Source organism: Monodelphis domestica, chromosome 6, assembly GCF_027887165.1.
Source record: "Monodelphis domestica isolate mMonDom1 chromosome 6, mMonDom1.pri, whole genome shotgun sequence".
Lineage (NCBI taxonomy): Eukaryota > Metazoa > Chordata > Mammalia > Didelphimorphia > Didelphidae > Monodelphis > Monodelphis domestica.
Genome location: NC_077232.1, coordinates 193209415 through 193229050, shown reverse-complemented (window position 1 = coordinate 193229050; position 19636 = coordinate 193209415). Strand labels below are relative to the sequence as shown.

General features: G+C 35.5%; 1 protein-coding gene across 1 annotated transcript in view; it reads left to right on the top strand.

Annotated features, from left to right (window-relative positions):
• Positions 1-19636, top strand: part of PDGFC (platelet derived growth factor C) — a 263344-nt gene that overhangs the window by 237927 nt on the left and 5781 nt on the right. Inside the window, exons 4-5 of the mRNA XM_001375134.4 lie at positions 13456-13663; positions 18793-19010. Coding sequence (XP_001375171.1) covers positions 13456-13663; positions 18793-19010 — 426 coding nt within the window. The remainder of the gene's footprint in view (positions 1-13455; positions 13664-18792; positions 19011-19636) is intronic.

Here is a 19636-nt window from a genome sequence, read left to right as displayed (position 1 = left end):
AATTACACAATAGGGGACATTCTTCAGCCCTCCCACCACCTCCTGGATTAACATTTTTTTAAAACTGCAACAATAAAGTCTAATCTGCATTCCTAACCCTTCTGGTAGGTATGCATGAGGTGAAAGGCTTCTTATCAGTTTCAAATGTATTGTATGAGGTTGGCTAAGTAAGCTGCAGCATAAATCTTTGTGGGGCCTAAATATTTTGCAGCTGTTGCTATGATACACAAGGTAAACTTTTGTGTGGTGTATATTTGTCTAAGGAAGATTCATTGTAAATGGGATATTTTTAAAATTGGACTAGCCACAAAAATTCTAATAAAAAGACAAGATACAAGACTCCAGAGATAAGGAACTGCAGCCTTTGCAAATTTAGCAATACTTTATAATTTAAGTTTACATCCTATGGACTGTTCCTCACAGGATGACAACTTTTCTTCTGAGAAAAAGCAAAAAACTTACTCTTGAAACATCTTGACCAAACTGAACCCAAAACACACAAAAATGTTGATTTAGAAGGGTAACTTTGGAGAAGGAATCAGTTAGGAAACTGGTTTTGGCAGCAAATCTTGTTGCCTTGAGCTTCCAGATGTCAACCAGAGCTGTTTTGCCTGGTGATCACAAGGGTGTATTTTTTTTTTCCATAAATAAAAGTAAGAATACACCCTGCAGGTTAGGCTAACCCTTGAAGAATCTGATCTGTCCGCATTCATTTTGGACTATACTTTAAAGTGGCAAGTCCATGACTTACTGTTTTGTTTTGTTTTTCATTCGAGTAAGTATATTGAACTTTTTGACTAAAGTTTATTCTGCTTATAGGGATGAGACAGAGGTTTAGGAGATGATTGATTTATAACTGGAAAGAACATTAGAGACTATTTAGTTCTGTGGATTCTAATGTGAGGTCTGTGAATTTGTTTTTCAAAATATTTGATAATTTCATCTTAATAATAATTGATTTGTAGTACTGTGTATTTTATTTCATTTAGGTAAACATGTTATTCTGAGAAAAGATCTATAGACTTTCCATGACACAAAAAAGCTTAAGAATCCCAGTTTGGTCAGGCCATTTTACAAATGAAGAAACCAAGTCCTAAGGTCAAAGGGGTAATAAAATATACATACAATAGCCTGGTGGGAAATTATAGAATTTAGAACAGGGAGGGCCTTAAGAGCCTCTAATCCCAATTCCTCCTGTTTACAGAAAGAGCAAATGACATTCCCAAGATCACATAGGTAGCAAGTAAAAAACCCACTATAAAAATTAGGTCTACTGATTAAATCCAGCATGATTCTGGCTACATTCTGATTCCATACATATGTTGTTATCCATTTGAAGTCCTTCTTAAATCAGTAGTCTGAATATAAAAATATTTTTTCTGATGTTAAGACCATGTGGAACTTGCTCATAAATTAATTATTCCCATTTACTTTATGGATGCATGAGGAAATTAAATTATATTTCATATATACTTATAGAAAAAAACATCACATTCTAGTATACTATTTGTAGAAATGTTCAGAGTCCTACAGTTATTTCATATTTTATATTCATATACTTATGTGGTGTATGGGGTGTTCAGGGAGAGGTAGTATCTCTGGTATGGAGGGCTTATCATGCCCTTCTAGGGCAGCTCTCCAGCCTCTGACCCCCACCTGACAACCAGCTCTCACTTGTGGCTCCCAGTAACTGCTAGACTGTGGCAGCGGCCACACCCCGGGCAATGGCTTCAACAGACCGGCTAAACCCTGTGAGGGTAGCCATCGGGTCGTCGACCCCTGGTGACCCAGGGCTTTGCTCACCCAGCATGTGAAGACTGCTTCGGCTGAACAGACAGAAGAAACCAACAAGAAGGTTCAACGGCTGAGATGGCGACGCAGCAAGGCACTGTGGAGTGCTCGGGGCATGTTGGAGCACAAAGGACAACAGGGCCATCCAATGCAGCTGAGGAAGTCTCCAGGTGTAATGACTTTTCGTGCCACTGGACCCAGGCTTCCAAAGCCGAGAGAGTGGGACTGTCTCTGTGCATCGACTTTTCCACTTAAATCTCATTCACGCACAAATGTCTTTGTGCACACTCATCTATCATAGATGAAAACACACAAAGACCATCGTCATCCTCGGTTACCGAGAGACTACTACTACTATACTTATGTGACCTCATCAATTTGATGTCCTTATGCATGCATTTGGAGGCAGGTCACTGGCTCAGTGGACAGAGCACTCTACCTGGAGTCAGGAAGATCTAAGATATTAGCTACATGACTTTGGGTAAGTCATTTAACTGGGTCAGTCACAAACTTAAGTGCATTGTTTGCCTTAATGTACTAGAGAAGGAAATGTCAGACCATTCCAGTATGGTCTTTGCTAAGAAAACACCATAAACAGTATTAGCGTGTTACATATGGTTCACGGAGAGTCAGACAAGACTGGATGAGCAAATAACAGTGAATGCATTGGATTCTCTTCTTACTCAAGTCCTTCCATAATGAGTTAGTGTCAAGAGGTTGACCCAATATACTGAGTTTTCTTCCACCTCTCCTGAGAATACAAGGATACCAGTAGAGTATTTGAGTTTTCTCCCTCCACCCTTGCAAGGTGACCAGTCAATCTTTTTTATTTTTTTTAAACCTCTGGAGCTGGAGTAAACCTTCAATGCCATCTAGTTGAATCTCCTCATTTTACATATGTGGAAACTGAGGCATAGAAGTTAAATGACTTGCCTAACATCATAAGGCAGTCAGTGGCCAAGCTAGTCTTCACACCCAGGTCCTAGACTCATCTGTCTTTCTATTGTGCCATTGTAGCCTTCCACCAGACAGCCTTTAGCCTCAAGCACTTTTCTCTGATAACATCCTTCCTTCCTGTTCTTCTTTGAAGTTTTTCCTTTGTTACATGTTACAGCCTGTGTTCATATCTACTGGGCAACTCTCCATTGCCCTCTACATATTATTTATAGTCAGAATAGTCAGAAATTACTGTGATCCTTACCCCAATCTATATAAGAACACAATTATTATTATAATTATTATTAATAGTAGGATTAATAATATGGACCTCTATTTCTTAGAGAAATTGTTACAGCCTTGTTCAAATCTACTGGGCAACTCTCCATTGACCTCTACATAATAAGTATTTCAGGTAGTCAGAAACTACTGTGATCCTTGCCCCATCTATGTAAGAACACATTAATTTTTATTATTAATATCATTAATAATAATATTAGAATTAATAATATGTACCTTTATTTCTTAAAGACATTTGAAATTATTAAAATAGTTTTCCAGTTCCTGAAGGCAATTGAACCTTTGGTCTCCTCCAATTCACTTCTGAGCCTGATATTTTGTCCATTTGCACACTCTCTGACCTTTTTATATATGAATAGACAGGCATCCCAAGTCATTCATTCAATTCATTGTTATAATTTGGGTAGCTACAATCTTCCATCCTGTTTCTTATGGTTCACTTCCAAGAGTCATATAGCATTCAGTGGCCTGAAACATCTACTTGCAGATGGACAGCATCGCCCTATTTGAATCTAGAGGATCTCAACATCCATGTAAAAATCCTCTTCCAATTGCTGGTGAACATGTCTCCGTGTTTTATGACTCATCTGATGCTTATGATCAGAGAGGGTTGTTGAACATGGTTATCCGTAGTATAGATTTCAAGAAATCTTGAATGATTTGGGGGAAGAGAGACAGTTTGGAATTGACACTTAAAGGAGGCATTTTATTCTACTGAGTCAAAAATGCTTTAAAATAATAAACAAGTAATCCAAATACATTATAGCATTCTCTGTTTCTTTTGTTAAATTACATATGATGATAAAGATTTATTCAATTATGGAATATCATTTGGAAAAGCAAGTTTTCTAATAAATACTCTCCTCAACGGTGGTGTCAGCAATGTGTGCTAAAATGAATGTCATATGAGTTTTACATCAGCACACAATAGGTATATAGGTCAATAGTTATCAGTGTTTAATAAATTTTTAATTGACCAAGGCCTGAGAGTTTTTCTATACTTTTGGTTTCTTCTTCTCCTTTAAGTGTCTTGTGACTAGATACCTCAATGCCCTTACAACTGTGTTGCCTTCTCTACATTTACTCAGGGTAACTTGGCTGCTTTTCCCATTTTTGTTCCCATCACTTTCATTTCTTTTCCCCCACCAAACAATGAGGATTATAGTATTAAAGACTAAACACAGACATTTTATTATTCTTGAATGTGAGAATAGTTTGTGATAAAACATTTTTGCCCATTTCCCCCTTTTTTAATTTTATTTAATCCTGTCTTTCCCTTCCATCCTTAAATGCCCTCAAGATATATTAGTTAAGTCTCTTATGGAACTTCCATTTGGCATACACTGCTTCCCTCTATTTTGTGGGACACTAATGCCCACGATCATCTGCTGTCCATCCGATGTGTACCAAAAAGTTTATATTCTAAAGTAGTATTGCTTTTGGGTGCTGTGAGCTTTTGCTATACAAATATGTAAAGAGTTCTCTTAGGCAGTCTCAGTATGCTTCTTATTGCAGCAAATGTATACCAGTTAAAGTTTTATATAGAATTACTGCCATTGGTGTAGCAAGTTGTCTCCTCTATCATCATGAACTGTTTTTCATTGTCAATAACTTCATTAAATGGATCAAGCTTGGATTGTTTCAAATGTATACCATATAGTATTCTACTTAGTATATTCTTCTTTGAACTTTATATGAATTTTGAGCTCATCTCAAACAAGTCAGTAGTCTGACTATATTCAGACAGCTGATTCAGGAATGACTCCCACATCACTAATGAGCCTTTTCCTGTCTGCTCAAATATAATCAGTTTCATTCTCTGTGATGTTCTTTGGTGCTTGCCATGTCCATGCCTGCTGATTTTTTCTTGGAGAAAGTATTGAAATTTTATAAATATGAGATTTGTGTCATTTACCAGCCTTGAACCTTCCTTATTCATAGACTTTGCATGTCCCTCTCTACTGTTTATTTTTTCTTTTAAAACCCTTACCTTCTGTCTTGGAGTCAATATGGCTCCAAGGCAGAAGAGTGGTAAGGGCTAGGCAATGGGGGTCAAGTGACTTGCCCAGGGTCACACAGCTGGGAAGTGTCTGAGGCCAGATTTGAACCTAGGACCTCCTATCTCTAGGCCTGGCTCTCAATCCACTGAGCTACCCAGCTGCCCCCCCTCTCTACTGTTTTACAGATGGAGGTAGGGATGGGGAAGAGACACAAAACTGAGGGTCAGAAAGGTTCAATGATCTCTCCATGGTCACAAAGTAAGTTGCTCAGTGGGACCCTCAAGCCTAGGCTTGTAATTCTGGTGTTCCCTCTTCTCCTCTAGGTGTGACTCATTCAGAAGAACAATACAAAGATATCACTTTTATTTTACATTCTATGTGATCTGATAATTTATAATTTCTGCATATATTAAAATCTTATGGGAGAGAACTGGAGAAGACTTCATGGGTTATCCTTTCAAATCCCCTTATTTTAAAAGTGAGAAAATTACTGAGTACAGAGATAGCAATAAGCATTTGGAAATAAGTTCTCTGACCCTCGACTATTTTCTTTTTAACACACCATACTATCTCTCTCTCTTGAAAAGCCCTGCACAAATGTTGCCATGATCTATCTACCTTCTTTTTTGTAGAATTTTAAAATGGGAAGGAATGGGCCTTCAGAGTTTATCTGTGGTAGAGAGAATAGTATATTATCTTTTCTTGAATAATAATGAATGACATTAGAAAATAACATACCATTAGGCTGAAAAATTAAATCTTGATATGTGATTATTCCTGTGAATTACATTATTATAAAATGTGAAATTGTTTCATTCTTGGGACAATGAAATGATAATAAGTATTTTGATGATTTTTGGAATTGAAATAGTCATAATAATGAAAACCAAAACACAGCTTGACTATTAACACAATTCTAGATCTAATTAGATAACTGATAACGCATCATAAAATAATTGAGTGGTTTAAAATATAAATGCGCCAAGTTGCAATATTCTAGAAACTGAAAAAGAAAGAAAAAATGAGGATTCTTGGAAAGACATCAGTCATCACTATTAATATAATTTTGTAAGAGAAAATGATTCAGATTAAATAAGGGTAGATGTTTCTTCCTATTTATTTTTTTTCCTTCTTTTCTCCTTTTTCTTGATATGTTTTGCCTTCTTAGGCAAATGTCTATCTATAGATTCAACTATTTTCTCTTTTGGGTCTCATTATACTTATTCTTAAATGTTGACAAAACCAATTTGTGTGGTATATTCAGTTTAGATATTTTCATATATTTCAAATTCTTAAATATTTTAGTTCTTTTTCAATCAGAAAATATTTTCATGAAAGTGGTAGCAACATGACAAATGATTCTTCCAAATCCCAGCTGCCATCTTGATACCCCAAGTCCTGAGTACACTTAAGGAGAGAATCCTGGTATGTCAAATATACATTCATTAGAACTTTTCCCTTCTCCCTCATCTTGAATTTTACTCCATTGGCTATAATTTAAAGATACTATAATAGGAGTTGTGCATCATACTTGATTATTGCTATCTGAATTATAAATATGATTTCAATAAAGTTTTATCTTGTATTCTTTATCTCCTATATTAATTTCTATATTGAGGAAACCATCTTTTAAAAAATAATTCCTGTGAACCTTATTTGTATTCATTCTTTTTAAAAAATACTTTCTTTCTTAAAATTAATACTGTGGTTTTGAATAATGATACATGTATAACCCAGTGGAATTGCTTGTCAGCTATGGGAGGAAGAAGGGAATATAGGAGGGAAAGATTATGAATCATGTAACCATGAAAAAATATTCTAAGTTAATGAATTGATTTTTTAAAAAATAATCAATACTGTGTTTTGGTTCCAAGACAAGAGTTGTAAGGGCTGAGCAATGGGGGTTAAGTGATTTTCCAAGAGTCACATAGCTAGGAAGTAGATGAGGTCAGTTTGGAATACAGGACATCCTGTCTCTTGGCCTGGCTCTCAATCCACTGAGCCACCTAATTGCCCATGCCTCCTGTCCCCCACCATATGCATTCTTTAATTATGAAACTTTTAATTCACCATAACTAAAGGGCATTTCTTGAATATCATGGTACAAAAAATATAATCACTTATTCAATATCCATATTACCATTTAGTGTCTGGTACTAGCAAAAAATATACAATAATAGGCCAAACTCAACTTTTTCTGATATAATTGATAAAAGAAAAGACATTTAGATATTATTTAAAAAATAAGTTAATAACAAAATTGGTCATTAAAAAAGCTATTTAGGGAGTTTACCTGGAAAGTTTAACATAACAAATATAATTGAGTTTCTAAAAAGTCACTTGGTGTCTATTACATTCAAGATATTATGCTAGATTTCTGGGGGCAGAGTCAAGATGGCAAAGCTATCCATATCATCTTTATGCCATCATGAAAATTCTTTCAGACCAAGAGTAAAATATCACCACAAAAATGAATGCAGGAATGAAAGAATCAACAAGGAGACACAGTGAAACAACTTTCAAGAAAAGAAAAACACAAAAGGTAGGCAGAGAACATCTGGGATTTTAGGTTGAGAGGAGAGCAGAGCCAGCAAGAGACTGTAACAAGGAGTAAAGAGCAAGCCAAGAGCAATCCCCACCTCCCCACCTCACATCTGCTGTCCGGGTTCAGAACTTAAGCCCAAATTAATATCCAGACCCTGAGGTCCTGCCTGGGCAAATAATGTCCAAGCCAACACACACCCTTGAAATTTCAAGCCTGTGGAGAAGTCTGGAACCCCACCCTAGGGCAGTCTGGGCTGAGGTGGGCCCATGTGGGCCCAGAGTGAAGCCAAGAATCCTATTCTGGGATTGGGATGAGGGCATAATCCAATTTGAAGTGTCTGATAGTACTAAATACTTAAGGCTGATATTTTTTCCTAAAGCTCAAGTTGGAGCTCTAAGATAGGAAAATCAAGGATGTTCCTGATTGGATCAAGTACATAGTGAGACCAAAAACTTGAGCCTAAGCCTGGGGCTAGAATTTGATCAGCCCTTGACCTGATCAAGAGCAGAATGAGATCAAAATCTTAAACCTAAGCCTGAAGCAAGTCTTTAAGCTATCAGCATCTCAAGGGTCAATTGCATCAGCATGGGAAGGGGCTTATGGAGACAAAGAGTAATGTATAGACACAAAAGAGGAAAGTGAAAGCAAAGGAAACACATGCAAAGTACAAAAGAAAATATGGATTGGACACAGATTCTGTAAGAGCTCAAAAAGACTTAAAATTATTTAAGAGAAGCAGAGTAAATGTGATATAAGGAGAAATTAAAGTGATAAAAGAAGAAATAGACCAATTGAAATAAGAGAACCAAAAACTGACAGGAAAATCAGGCTTTAAAAATCAGGATTGAGCATCTAGAAACTAATGATTTCATGAGAAATCAAGAAATCAATGAAAATCAAAGGAATTAAGAGAGGAAAACATGAAATATCTTGAATAATGAATAAATAACTGACCTAGAAAATAGATCCAGGAAAGATAATTTGAATATTATTGGATTACCTGAAAGCCATGATTGAGAAAAAAACCTGGACATCACACTACAAGAAATTATTAAAGAAAACTGCCCAGAGATGCTTGAACAAGAAAATAAAATTGAATTTGAAAGAATTCACAGATCACCTCCAGAAAGAAATCCTCAAATGACAGCTTCCAGGAACATAATTAGCTAAATTCAAGAGCCACCAAGCTAAGGAGAAAATTCTTCAAACAGCCAGAAAGAAACCATTCACATACCAAAGAGCTATAATCAGGATCACATAAGACCTAGTGACTTCTACATTAAAGGATTGAAAAGCATGGAATATGTTATTTAGAACAGCAAAATATTTGGTCTTATAGCCCAGCAAAACTGAGTATATTCCTTCAAGAGGAAAAATGTACATTCAAGGTACTATGCTAAATATTAGGTGTATAAAAACATATGGGACATTGAACCTATTTTCAAGAAGTTTATAATGCAGATATAGATAAGGATAGGCAGGAGATTCTTTATACATAAGCATCCATGAAAAAAGGAGCATATATTAAGTTCAAAGGAAGTTCTGGCAAAGTACAGTTGAGAAATATTCTGTGCACAAAATAACATCTCATCTAGCTGAGGTGGGAAAAAATCATGGTGAATGCAATAATGGAAAGGATCTTCAATAAAGTGAGACTTTAATAGGTGGAAAAGCTCATTCTCAATATGGGGGAGGAAAAAATAAAAAATAGAAAAGAGTAAAATAAAAATGAGGTGTGAAAAGTAATTCACTTGGGCTGAAACACAGAATACATATACAAAGGAAGAGTATGAGAAAACGTTGAAAAGAGTTTGGAACCTGGCTATAGAAGTCTTAAATTATCAAGATCAGGAGACAATAATTTATTCATTAGGCAGTTTGGGGGAGCCAACAAAGGTCTTTGAGTTGAGGACTGGTATAGGCAGAGCAGTGTATTTCAAAGCCTACTCAAATAACGTTGTGCAGTTTGGATTGAACTACTCACCTCATACACTTGCTTTGGATAGAAGTCAATGAATGCAAAGAATATCCATTTTGATTTGGACTTAATGACTATATTTGTGTTCCTCTGAATTAATCTTATAGAGTACCACTGGCACCACACAGTAGTGGAGCCAAAATAGTTTTCTTTCAGTTCTAAACATCTATAATTCTTTTAATTCAGATACCTGTGAATTTGAAATTATTAATAATGATGAGAAAGTATTCTACTTGGAAACAAATATGTTAATGGAATTCAGTAGGGTTAAATTAAATATCTAGGTCTTGAATCTTTTAAAGTAAACATTGTTGTGGGGATCCCCCCCCCCTTTTAAAATGCTGTTTGGTTGAATCTCAATAATATGAAAACCTGGCTAAGCCTTGTTCTCCCTATTTGTCCTAGTGTTTTAATACATGAAGGAAGTCAGTAAGTCTAATTTTAACTGAGGTAACAGGGTTGGGAGTGTTTTATAAAACTTCTGACTTTTCAAGAAATGAAAGGATAGGCACTTCTCTTTTCTAGCTGCAATGTATATCTGTAGTCAACATCATCAAGGCTGTAACCATAAAATAAAAAATCTGGAGTGCATGCAGGAATTGTACTGTGTGATCTCCAAGTTCTCTTTCAGTTCTAAATCATAGCTTGGTGAATGCCATCAAGGGAGAATAATTTTGAGAACTACTACAGCAACCTCTAGACTTTTGTAGGCACCAACTGAAATAATTTCAGTGGAAGGAGATATGTTCTAGGGATAAGGATTAATGCATTAGGGTTCTAGCTCTAACATTTACTGGACAAATATGATCTTTATATCTCTAGACCCCTTTTTCCTTATTTGCAATTGAAGCACTCCCCTAAATATTTACAATTTCTTCCAATCCAATTCAATAATCATTATTAAATTGCCTACTATATACAAAGAATTGCTAAGTGCAGGTTATTAAGATAAATTGAAATAGCTCTAAAAAGCTTTTATTTTTTCAACCCTATATTCAACAACCTATGATTTTTTTCAGTAAATTTGGAAGAGCAATGGGTTTGAGTTTCATTAGAGAACTAGCTACCTTTGAACTGGATGAATAAAGGCCCTCTTCTGACTCAGTTTCTTTGTATGCAAAATAAGGATCAAAGTTTCAACCAAGAGCTTGTGAACTTTTAAAAATATATTTTGATAATTATTTCAATATGAATGATTTCCTTTGTAAACCTTTACATATTATGTTATAAGTTAAAATGATGAATCTAAGAATGGTTCTGTAAGTTTCACTAGACCACCAAAGTTATCGTAGACACAGAAAAAAATTAAGAACTATTAGATTAGCTAATCCGTAAAGTATCTTCAGATTATAGATATAGACTATGCACGTAGGTTACACTGGTTATATCACAACACTCTTGGCATTGTTGTCTGCATATATTTGGATGTTGGTGGAAACCATGGAAGGCAAAAGTAAAGATGGCAAAAAAAGAAATATATAGAATCTTGAGATGACTATGCTACTATACCCTGTCTTAAACAGATCTCATCTAAAGTATTGTATTCATTTATGGGTTCCATAGCAAATGAAAAATGGTGATAAGTTGTGGGTCATCGGGATAGTGAAAGTCTCAATATCATGCCATTTAAGGATTGGTTAAAAGAGCACAGGATATATAGCCTAGAGAAGAGAAAACTAATCATGGAGCTGCATGATGAACTGTGTTCAATTTTTTATAGAGATTGCCATATTGAAGAGAGTTCATACCTGGCCCAGAGGGCAGAATGAGGGCACCAGAATTTTAGTGACCGCTTAAATTTACTAATAAATTGAGCTGTTACTGGGAGAAGGAAAGTCATCAAAGAGGGGCTGAAGAACCACTTTTGATATTCTAATTTATGTTAATAGATTATGAAGTTTTAGTAGATATCGAAATTTTACTGCACACCCCTACTCATTCTTCTCCTTAACTACCGTTCTCATTTTTTTCACTTTATTGAGAATACTCCCATTCCCTCCAAGTACTCCATTGTAGGTATCCCTATTGAATAAGCAAAAAGCTTCATGAAAATGAAAATTAATTGTTACCCAAAAGCCCAGGGTCTTTCTACACCATGATTTTTCTTTTTATTTTCCACAATTGTTAATTAGAGTATTTTGTATTTTCCATTTCTTCATCAGCTTTCTCCATCTGCCTTAGTTTGTAAAGATTACAGTTTCTGGTCCTCAGTATCATGTTATTGTAGAAAGAATGCTATACAATTAGACAAGAGAACCAGGTTCAAATCTCATCTCCTTCACTAGCTGGCAGTCTATCTCTGGACAAAGGAATTGACCTCTCTGAACTGAACTGCTTTTTCATCTGTAAAAATGCACAATATGGCCTCTGTCTGAAGTAAACTTTTCTCTTTCCTGTGTCACTCTCTTGACATCATCTCCTGTTGACCTGGTTGCCAGATACCAACGAGTAAATTGAGATATAGACCAATCACTGGAAAAGGGAAGCTAAGAGTCACAAGGTGGGAAATAAAGCTTATTCCCGGGGACTGCTCCCCACACCGGGAAGTGCAGACAAAATGGAAAGCCATGGTTGGTTCCTGCAATGTGAAGTGTGAGAGTTAGTGAACAGAGAAAGGATTTTATAAAACTGAGGCAAGGAGGAATTGGGCTCTTGACTTCCATGTTGATGGTCCCGGCTGGACCTGTTGGTGAGTGTAGCTAGGATGCCCATTGTGTTGGTCTTAGGATAGTCATCTCATTTAGCAATAAGGAAAATGCCCTTTTTATTCCTATCCTATTTTCTCTTTTCTTCCTCCTCCGACTTTGTTATTATTAATTCATAGCCAGTCTCTTAAACGTAATTCTTACAACACCACTTATACAAAAAGTTTAGGGAAAGCCCTTTGGAAATTGTGAATTGTTATGTAGACATAGCATGATTATTGCTATTGTTATTATCACAATCCTCATCATCCAGCAGATGAGAATTAAGGATCATCTCATATCGTCCAAAGATGTGTCAACATGGAATCTAGAACCCCCAAATTTATAACCAAGTAAGATATGATGAACCCCAAGTTTTAGGACTAGTTTGTAAGTTGGATGCCCCGAAGTTTGACCTTCTTCCTTGTTCCTGTGAGAATCCACCCTGAAGAGAATCTCAGAGTGGCAGTTTCAGACTGAATAACGGATCCTAAAATGAAAGACAATCCATTTGAGGTGAAGGCTAAGCACAAACGAAGTGACTCTTTAACACAGCAGGCAGCGCATCAGTCTTGTAAGCCAAAGGTCCCAAGTTCAACCCTCAGAAGGAGGGAGCAATATACTGAGAAAGGCTTCTGGAGACAAGAAGAATCACTAGGCTTGGGCTTAGCCTCCACCTCAAATGGATTGTCTTTCACTTTAGGGTCCATTATTGAGTCTGAAACTGCCACTCTGAGATTCCCTTCAGGGTAGATTCTCATGGAAAGAGGGAACAAGGACAAGCATTGGGGTCTCCAACTTACAAGCTAGTCCTAAACCTTGGGGTTCATCAGATCTTACTAGGCTAAGAGTTTGGGGTTTCTAGATTCCACGTTGACAAATAATTGCTATTGTGGGCAGCTGGGTGGCTGGGCGGATTGAGAACCAGTCTTACCGAGAAGTCTTATATTTAAAGCTAACCTCAGACCCTTTCTAGTTGTGCAACCCTGGACAAAGCACTGAACCCCCATTGCCTAGCTCTTACCCCTCTTCTGCCTTGGAAACAATATACAGTATTGATTCTCAGACAGAAAGGCTGGTGGTTACTGATGGGTATCATTTCCTGGTACTTACAGGTTTAAAGAGACATCATTTAAGATGGAGTACACATACAGAAGGGATATAGGTAGTACAAGGGAGAATTTCTTGGAAGAGCTAATGGACAATTTGTTTTCGTTTCAGCACCACACAGAAACTCTAAGCCCTTCAGTGTTACCCCCCTCAGCATTGCCACTAGACCTGCTTAACAATGCCATTGCTGCCTTTGGTACCTTGGAAGAACTCATCCGCTACCTTGAACCAGATAGATGGCAACTGGACCTGGAAGACTTATACAGGCCAACGTGGCAACTCCTTGGGAAGGCTTATGTTCTTGGACGAAAATCTCGAGGTAACCTTTCCTTTTTGGATATCAAGACTCGGGTGCTATGCTATCTAATCACTGATCTAGCTCTGATGAATACATACTCATGAGCACTTATAATCACTTGGAGATGAGGAGAGGAAAGAGGATATGTTTGTTAAAGGCAGCTGACCACCATCTTCTTTCCTCCAGAAATTGTGTCAGATGGCTCCTCCTAGCTCATGTTCTCAAAAGACCCAGTGATTCATTAATCATTTTCTAGGACGTCACTTGTATTGTAGAGGGTTGCAGGGATCCCTGGCAGTCATAAATTGGGCATGGAGAGAGGTGGACCATAGACCTACAGAAGCTCCCAGTCCCAGTCCTAGATCACTTAATCAGAAGATCAGGTTAGGGTTCTACTTGTTATTGTTTTTTAAGCTTAATTAATTGGAATCCAAAAATTACTAAAATTGATCAAAAGAAAGTAGACTCTCAATAAAATTGCTACTAATTTAACACATGAATATAAAATTATTAATAATAAAATATATCTATTTTAGAGAATATGAGGGAACAGATATTGTTTACATATGTGTATATATATATATATGTATGTATCCTCACACTGAAAAGAAATGAAAAATTGTCAAATTATTCACTCTAATTTCCAAGAATTTTTACTTTTAATGGAACAGAAAAAGCAGATATCTGTGAAAAAAGTAGAAAGATCAGGTTTTCATATAATCAAAGATTTTTTAAATATACTGTAATCACTGAGACTCTTCAAAAAGGTGCATAGGGAAACTTCTAAGAAAGGAGCCTTAATGGTCAGAACCATTCATTTGGAAGATGCATCTTTTTGGTCATCTGAGTTATTTGCATGAGCAATTTGTACCTGGACAGTTCATCTAAAACCTGCCATAAAGAAACCACATTTTTGTCCTATGCTGCACTGGCAGTTGGGTTTTATTTGGATCTGTGAGTTATAACCTCAACAAACCATGTTTAGACTTGCCCAATGAGAAAACTTTGTTGAAGCCAAGAGGCATGGTTTCCTTTTTTTCTGGTATTTGAAATTGGTGTTCAAGTACACAGGCAGCCAAATCTCCTCCAGATGCTGAAAGTTGTTACATATTTATAAGATTTGATGATGAATAGCACATAGACAACACTTCCTTTCCCTCCCACCATTAAACAAGAGAATGAAGATCTACAAACGTAGCTGAAAAATGGATGAATAGAGCCCAACATTGGCAAATTCAACATAGATTCTCTTTTAGATCAACCAGAAGGAAATGAGGATGAAATGGTTCTGGACTCCAATAGAGTTTTGTTTTTGTTTTCTGACAGCTGATCCTTGGATCAGAGCCCAACAACCTGCCTTCAAGCACTGTCTTTATGACTCCAACTATGCACACTCTCTCTAGTGAGCTGAAGATTTGGCCATAGGGCAGGCTAAAGTGTAAAGCTTCCAACTCTGAAGCAGAGCTTTCAAATATTCATTTAGCACTTTCCATATTGAAGCACTGTATAGTTTGCCAAAAGCATTAACATTTTCAGCATACAGTAGGTGTGATAAAAGTAGTGTATATTTCTGGAACCTTACGTAAACTCAAATGCAGGTGTGGGATAACATCTATATAGACAAATCCAGCTCCCTCTCTGACAGTCATCCTACAAAGGAGCTAAGAGTAGACCTTTGAAAGGCTTCTAATTAGACATTGAAATAGATTTTCCACTGAATAAACAGATCACAGTATTACCACATTCATCTTAAAAAGACCACCCTCAGATTGTATTACTGAGAGTGTAATATAATAGCCTAGAGCTGAATGTGTACCAGTAGTCTGAATAGAATGAACAAGAGGAAAGTAGAATTATTATTCAAAGTAACCTTTTTATAATTAAAAAGTCTAGTAACATGCTATATAATTAAATTGCTATGCTATATATTTAAATGCTATAAACTTAAATATATACTATAAACTTAAATTCTGTGATTTTTAGTGAAGTGGAATTAAAGAAACTTAGGCCTGAAATGTATCCATATTTTAAATCCATATTTAAATAGCAATATGACCAAGATCATATTTTCTCCAAAAATGAATGTGTATATATATATATATATACACAGATATATTATATATGGATCAAATATGTATCTCTACATTTCCTAGAATGTGTTCTCCATCTCCATTTCTCAGATAATCTGAAGTAGCATTTTGATTCAGTGATTCTTATTCTTAAGGAAATGCTGAGCTCTCTTCAGTTCCATAAGCTTGACAATTGTCCTCAAGTTAAAAATATATTTATTGCTGAATAAATAAAATACTCTTATGCATAGAGGCTGAGATTTTTCTTTTTATAAATTATGATCAAACTGTAAAAAAGAAGTTTGTATACACTTGAAAACTCAGAAATGACAACACTGGGGATTTCAAACATGATATAAACATTTTTTTTATAACCTCTGACCATAATAAGCCAGGAGGTTTCCGCATTGCTATTTTTCTGTTCCTTTTCTCTCCTCTCCTTCTTTGGGTTCAGTGGTTTTCATTCATACCTTGCTACTGCAAAAAAACACAACATATTTTCCAAGTAAGCCATAGCTAGTGCTTAAAAAGGGCTTTTGACTTTTGTGTCAAAAATGATAAATGAGTGGAAGCTAAGTTGAAAGTATGTTTAAATTTTCACATTGTAGCAGGTACCATAACTTAGCTCACTTGGGAAATCTATCTAACCTTTTATTGTGGTTAAGTAAACATTTTAAAGTGAACATACACAGTCATTTTTCCTACTTTCATGATATAGTGTGTTTAAATCCATTTGAGATAGATGAATGTCCTTTGAAAGCTAAGAGCTTCATTCACACTCCAAAGAAGTAGACTCCTTAAGTAAGCATTGGACAATTTTTGCTTCAGGGCTTTCTTTTTCCCTCTTCGAATGAAAGAATTCAGTATAGAGTCATAATAGCAGATCCATATGGGCAAAATTTAATGTGGTTAAAGAGATGAAAGAAAGATTCTGCATTTATATACGTGTATATATGTATATATTTGGGCTCTGCCTTTAAAATGAGGCATTAAACTTAATTGTACATTTTAGAAAAGTTCTCTCTTCTTCCTCCAACAACATCGTGATTTTTTCTTATTGTGATTTCATTATGACTGAAATCAGGCTGAATGTCCCATTTTACTGAGTTAATCCATTCACTTAGCATATAATATTATTAAATTAGACATATCATAGCCCATAGAAGAAGTCCAGTTATCCTTAAATCTTTAAAATTCCAACATTCCTCACAAATGGGATCTTACTTGAAAATGAAACTTTTACCATTAAAATGCAGCCATAGATCTGTTTTTGTTTTTGAAAAAAAATATTGTGGAAATTCAGGATAAATAGAAAAAAATGGTCACAGGGATAGAAATCCTTACCTGCCTGCTAGTCTATTCCTGCTCTAAACAATTATTCAAATTAATAAGGTCTACAATTCCATTATAAGCTTGAAGTTGCCTTTTTTTGTGTATTTTAAGAAACAGCTAAGAGTCCAATTAGCCTCCTTTGACATGTTAAAAACTACTTGATCATTTATGAAATCATAATGGAACCATAAGGTCAAATCATTTTTTTTAGCTAAGACCTGAGACAAATTCCAAAACCAGTTTACATGGGGATATGCATTCACTAGCCATTCAGAGATCTCATTATTTGCTTATATATTTTTTTATTCAAATTATGTTTTCAATGCATTTACAATGGAACATTTGAAAGTAATAGTCAATTATTTTTGCCTATAGATTCTTAGAATATCCATACAAAGGATTTTACCATAATCTAAAAGTTTTTCATTATTTGAAAATTGGGCTTTATCAATTATTGAGAGAAGTAAGGGTTAGATTAGACATGTGACTCTGGACAAGTCACTGGACCCAATTTGACTAGCCCTTAACACTCTTCTGTTTTTGAATCAATTTTAGTATCAATTCTAAAATGAAGGTAAGAGTTTTTTTTTTTTAAGAGGTGGATTAACAGCCAAATTTAAAGATATTTTCATTATTTATAGATAGGAGCTACAATTCTTTTAACATATACATACTTACTATATATATATGTATACATATGTTATATACATATATACATACAGCTATTTATACACATGTATACATATACATATATGTGCATATGGGTACATATATGTGTCTATAGTGTGTATAAGTATAAATATAAGTGCGCATATATATATATATATATATATAAACATAGATTTACTGCCATATTGTGTGGTGAAATATTTCCCTAAAACTGTACTGATGCAATAGCTTTTGAAAGTGAAGGACGATCATTCTTTCAAAATTTACTGACTGTGATGAAAGGCTATTTTGTTTGGCTATCCTAAGTATGGGTTCTTTTTAAAGAATAAAGTACAATCTCATTAACCAAAGGATTAAAATAATAGAAACAATGATAATCAATTAGTCATTTATTTTGTCTATGAAAGAAAAAAGGGATAGAGGTCTGAAGGAGTCAAATTCAAATTTTAGAAATGTTAGTTATGCCACTAGGAACACTGTTCTTTGTTTGTAGAGTTCTCCTCTGTGTCATGTTTTAGCATTCAAATCTCTCATGTGGTTCTAAAATTATTTTCTCTATTTCCTTTATGTTCTATAGTTTGTACTTCCAAAAAAATGTTCTTTCTAAATTTCCATTTGCTTAATTTCCATAAATTGTTCATTAATTACAGACATGCCAGTAATCCACTTTAAAGGTCACAGTGTTTTTTATCAAAGTGTTTATCATTTTACATAAGTCTGCCCTTGCCCCAAGCTCTCCTGGTCTCCATTTCAGTGGGGTTAAAAGGTGTAGACCTCTTTTTCTCTATAAAGATTCCTATTTATAGCTCTCAAATGTTTTGTTGGCTCCCCTTTTCATATTGCACAATGGTATCTCTTTATTGGTTACTCGGTTATAATGAAGCTTTGTTAATGGTGAAATGGACTGAAAGTCCCACTTGCAAACCATAGAGCCTTGAAATAAAGCTCCAAAAAGAAGGGACTTTGTTAGAGATATTGTTCATGAAATAACTAGCTTTCTGATGAAAGGAAACCAGTGAAGCCCACTCAGAATCAAAGCATGAACATTTACACATTTATGGTTTTTTTTCTACCCTCCAGTGGTGGATCTGAACCTCCTAAAAGAGGAGGTAAGACTGTATAGCTGCACTCCTCGAAACTTCTCAGTGTCCCTCAGGGAGGAACTCAAGAGGACGGATACCATTTTCTGGCCTGGCTGTCTCCTGGTAAAGCGCTGTGGTGGAAATTGTGCCTGCTGTCAATACAATTGTAATGAATGTCAGTGCATCCCAAGCAAAGTCACTAAAAAATACCATGAGGTGGGTTCACTGTTGTCATTCAGCTTTGCTTTGAAAGTATCCTGTGTGTGTTCTAGAAAACAATACGATATTAAAACACAAATGAAGATAATTGTCATAATCCTCAACTGATTCTAGAAGATAGAAGAAACAGGGTTAAAATGAAGTGCATGGAAGCATGAGTGACTTTCATTCTTTTAAAATCAGAAGTTGTGGGTGTGGGTGTGTTTGAATGTACATATGTATGCATGTTTGTTTGTTATGGGACATCCCTTAGTGATTCTATAATCTTCTACTCCATCATATTAAAGTACATTCTGATTAATCAGTGAAATTCCCCCAATCCCAGGGAAAATGAGAGTCTGGATACTCTTCAAACTTATTAGCACATTGAGAAAAGCATAGTTAGGTCGTAATGTGAATGATGCATCCCATGAGGTGGCTCTCTCTATTTGAATTTGCATTATTTAAAATTATGTTTATGACATATGTGATAATTGGTTCCAGTCCAATGGCCATATGCAAGGCACGTACTTCATGAGATTCATCAATACTTTTACTACTACTAGCTAACATTTATATAATACTGATTATGTGCCAGGCACTTTGCCAAGGGTTTTAAAATTATTTGATCATTATAATAACCC